The sequence below is a fragment of the Lolium rigidum genome, chromosome 4, assembly GCF_022539505.1.
Source record: "Lolium rigidum isolate FL_2022 chromosome 4, APGP_CSIRO_Lrig_0.1, whole genome shotgun sequence".
In the NCBI taxonomy this organism is placed as follows: domain Eukaryota; kingdom Viridiplantae; phylum Streptophyta; class Magnoliopsida; order Poales; family Poaceae; genus Lolium; species Lolium rigidum.
In genome coordinates, this window is record NC_061511.1 from 158,698,118 (window position 1) to 158,702,540 (window position 4,423).

Genomic DNA, 4,423 nt, shown 5'->3' on the forward strand with positions numbered 1-4,423 from the left:
GAGGTCCTCTTGTCCATGTTGATCAAGAGGTGATCACGTGTTTTGCTGATTTTATCATCATGCACGGAAAAATCCATGACCGAGATGCTCATCACCAACCATAAAATGGTCCTCAAGAGCATATATGGACAAGCTTATGAAGTTAAACTTTAAATTATATAAGTTATTGTATTTTTGTTCACAAAAATATTGTAAAACAGACGTGGCTTGTGCTTGTGTGTTCAAAGCTTTTTTCATATATTAAATTTGCAAAAATAGAAAAAATTGTGACGCCGTTTGGAGACGCGGCTAAAATTAGGCATCCTCAAACACGACGTCACCCGACGACGACGACGGCCTGCATTCGCCATGGTGCTGCGACCGGAGATGCTCTAGCACGTAGTAGTCGTGCAGCCAACCTACGACGCCACAGGGACGCACGGCCATCGCGCCCCGAATCACACGAAACGCGCCTAGTAGCTTTGGTGCCGTCACCTTACCGAGTACAGAAAACATGCGAAGCACATCCGAAATCGCTACGCGAAAGCGGAAGCACGGGCACCCGCCGTTGACGACCAATGCCTCGTGGTGCACACACTAACACAGGTTGGCACGCACCGGTGACCAGCACGTCGTGTGCAGTACACTGGTGCTGCTCACCACGAAGTATAGAGAACGCAACAACAAGGCCGGTTTGAATCTTCTTCAATCAACTCATTTCATTTTTCATCGTTCCGTTCATCCGAAATGAAAGATAAAAGGGTGAGAGAATTAGTAGGATCAAAAGCTGTACAGTGTAGAGTGGGATTGATTTGTGTTCGTCATTTCCACTCCTGGGCGTCGCAGTGCGAGCACCCTTCCAGCGCGACGTCGTCGATCTGCACGCCCGTGTCGTAGACCTTGCTTGCTGTCCACCGCCGCGGGATGACCTCCCCGTCGGCCCACACCCACTTCCCGTCGTACCCGCCGGTGACCACCATCCGGAGCTGCAGCGGCCCCGCCGGCGCCTGCTCCGTGCTCCACGCCGGCCCGCCGCGCTCCCGCGTCATGGCCCTCCACCCCGACCCTGACCCGGCCGTGGCGACGTCCACGGCCACAATGTCCGTCTGCCCGCCCTGGTACAGGAACCTGACCGCCAGGCCGCCCGGCGCTGCGCGGGCCTCGGCGCGCACCGACAGGTTGCGCCCGCGCGCGTACTCGCACGGCACCCGCCTGTACTCCACGTCCACGGCGTCCCGCTCCCTGAGACGCCGCGCGGCGCCGATGCCCCTGGCCATGGCCGCGTACGCCGCGCCGCCGAGCACGAGGTCGGTTTGGTTCGTGCCGGTGGCGCGCGCCTGGTCCGTCACGACCACCGTGGCGCCCGCGGCGCCGCAGAGCTCGGCGTCCGTGCAGCGGACCTGGTAGCACGCGCCGCAGCCGACGCCTCCCCTGTAGAGCGCGGGGCCCGCGGCGGCGAGGAGGCCGCCGTTGAAGGACGGCGCCAGGGAGCCGTACCCGCAGGAACCGGCTGCACACGAACGAACGCGCAATTCAGCAAACCACAATCATATTGTGTGTAATTAACTGAAGCGAAAAGCAAAGACAGCGAGTGCCGTCTGATCGATCGATCGGCGTAAGGTGCTTACCGTTGTCCAACGCGGGCGAGGAGGCGCGGTAGGCCGCCTTGGACCGGCGCACGCAGCTGTCGCACGCCGACGCCGGAGACAGGCCGGCGAAGAAGAAGAAGAAGACGAGGATCAGGAAACGCTGGATGATGAAGGCCGCCATGGATGGATCGATCGAGCTTGAAGACGTGCGCGCGTTACTAGCGAAGGTGTCTGCTTTGACGAATGAAACTGAACAGAGGATTCTTGCGAGTAGGAGCACAAGGCTGGAGGTGGGATTTATACCCGAGACGCGGCACGCACGCAGCTTGGCCGGTTAGGTTTAGGAATACTTGGTGCCGACTGCCTCGGAAGAAAACGGCCGTGGTCTGCTACCTGGGACGCAGCGGAATGTGTTGGGGCTTGCGAGGAAGGTGCATGCCCTCGTGGCGTCGCTGGAGTGGAGGAGAAGCACGATAAAGGCTTGATGTGGCCACCGACCCTGGCTGGCTGGATTTTTACGCGTACGTGCCGCGCTGTGGGCGCGCCAGCAAGCGGTACTTGAATGACTAGGATAATAATCTCCACGTCCTATATGATCTATCATCCCGCAATCCGGCACGTGTAAAAGTTGTGCTCCATTTGTCCCATAAAGAGTACCCAGTGTATGAACATAATTAAAATTAAACAATTTGAAGATACGAATGGATGAAGTATAAAGGATTTAGCTCTTTTTTATGAGGAAGAGAAAGGAGGAGGAGCTAAACCGTGGTGACAAGGATTTGATTCGGGAGGATAAGGACACAAGTGGCGGCTATGTTTGCACGGTATGGAGGGAGACGAGATTACGACCGACTGAATTAAAAGTATTTCGATCGGGCTTATCACGAACGACGGCTGGCTGCGGCGCCAACAATCGCTGCCGTTGTTGCGCCGCCGCGCGCAAGAGGCGTTCCCGATAGTGCTGAATTGCTTTTGCTTTTCTTTCGGTGTTTGCACGGTGCTTTTGTAATTTGTCCTTCGTGGCAACTTGGATTCTGTCCGTTTTCATATTTATTGGTGTGATTTTAGGTCAGTTTCTTTCTATCTATGGTTATTATCATTGGCGATGGTTGCTGCTCTGCTATGCTGGTTCTTTGGGGCTTAGCATGACAACTTCTCGTTTATCTACTATAACAAGCTTTACTACAACAAGCTTCACCTAACTCCAATGATGTTGGGACGAGGACGACGACGCGCCTTCCACTCGCGTAGTGTATGTAGTCGTTATTAGGTGGTCCCAAGACCCAGTGGCGGAGCCACGTTTTGGCTACACTGCTTTTTTGCAATATGGTCTGAATGTATGCAAAAATAATAATGAAAGTTTCGTAAAATATATGTATTTGACTACACAGTTTCTAACTGACTACACAACCTCGTTGTCCTGGCTCCGCCACTGCCAAGACCTACCTGTAATTTTTTTCCTCTCGGATCTCCTATCATCCCAAAGATTTGAACAACCATTGCTAGTCCTCAGATCTCGACTTCTATGATATTTTTTTGTCTCTGACTTCACCATGAAATGTAAATGAAATGTTCCATGATGACAACTGATAACAGAGCTTCGCGGCGCTTCCTCCTCAAACCAAACGGTCGAAAAAAAACATTGATGTGCACGACCGAATCCTATCCGAGCCAGCAAATTCCAGGGTGTCGCGCCACTGCCTTCAGCAGGCGAACTCCATCCTGCACAGACATCGGCCAAGGGGATGCTGCCACCACCGCATGACCAGGGTGCTGCCCCATCTACCGTGCGCAGAAGACCATCAACGTCGTCCCTAGCCGTCACTAACGATCCCTCGCACGATGTAGCCCCGATACCTTCGAAACTAGGCCAGCCGCCACATTGGTCCGCGCTAGCGGCAGCGGTGACAGGGGAGGCCACCGGAGCCTAGGTTGTTTGGCGGCGCTAGGGTTTCGCCAAAGTGCCGCTCAGGGTTTCACCATTGTGCATGCCATAAGGAGAATTTTTTAAATTGTTTGAGTAAAAAAATTGCATTTGCTTACACAAACATGCTCTGATTGTTGGATGTCCCGTTATTTATTTATTTGATTTGATTCGCTTCGATCCTGATCCGGACGCGTCATGAGCCTCGCGTCCATCGGCTAGATGAGTTTTGGATGACTCATAGTAGTAGGACCTTCTAACTTGCATGTACGCAAAACGATTGATCCGGTTCAATCAACTAGTCTTGGTAGGCCACGGTGCGAAAGGTATGTGCTAACCAAACTAGGATCGCCATAGACACCTGGGTTGACGAAAGAAAACAAATTATCCTGTCGTTTTAGCGAGCAAACGGTTGTTATTTCGTAATAGTACTTGCAATGCATTAACCCACAATGAAAGTATCATATGTAGTATAATGCATGTTATGCATGCAAAAACGTAATGTGGCAGTGCAATTAAAGATGAGAGAGGGGATTGTAGTATCATATTATGTGCATGAGCCTAGGTTGTTTGTAGATACCGTATCATAGCACGTAGTACTAGAAAATTTAATGTCAAATACATTTTATACATAGATTTGCATTGAGATTCTATAAATTAATTAATATAAGAAGATTATGATATTAGAACATAATACCGTGCATAGTGGATATAGTAACATGTACTAGTATCATACACATGATACTTTTATATGATACTATGCATTGTGACTAGTCTAACGGTCCTGATATCCGGCCAGTTTCGAAGGACCGATAGCTCCATTGATTATCGGAGGTAGAAGTACATAGTAGGACTACAGCTCTTTAGAAACAGGAAAATACAAACAAATACTCCCTCTGTCCCAAAATATAAGGCGTCTAAGGATTGGTCA

At 51.2% G+C, this 4,423-nt stretch overlaps 1 protein-coding gene across 1 annotated transcript; it reads right to left on the reverse strand.

Moving 5' to 3' along the window:
• Window positions 1-672: 672 nt before the first annotated feature.
• LOC124650467 (expansin-like A2) lies at window positions 673-1,894 on the reverse strand. The gene is made up of 2 exons (XM_047189985.1): window positions 1,608-1,894; window positions 673-1,489 (listed from the first exon to the last, which is right to left on the reverse strand). The coding sequence occupies exons 1-2, from the start codon at window positions 1,747-1,749 to the stop codon at window positions 801-803; spliced, it is 831 nt and encodes a 276-aa protein (XP_047045941.1). The 5' UTR covers window positions 1,750-1,894; the 3' UTR covers window positions 673-800.
• Window positions 1,895-4,423: the final 2,529 nt, after the last annotated feature.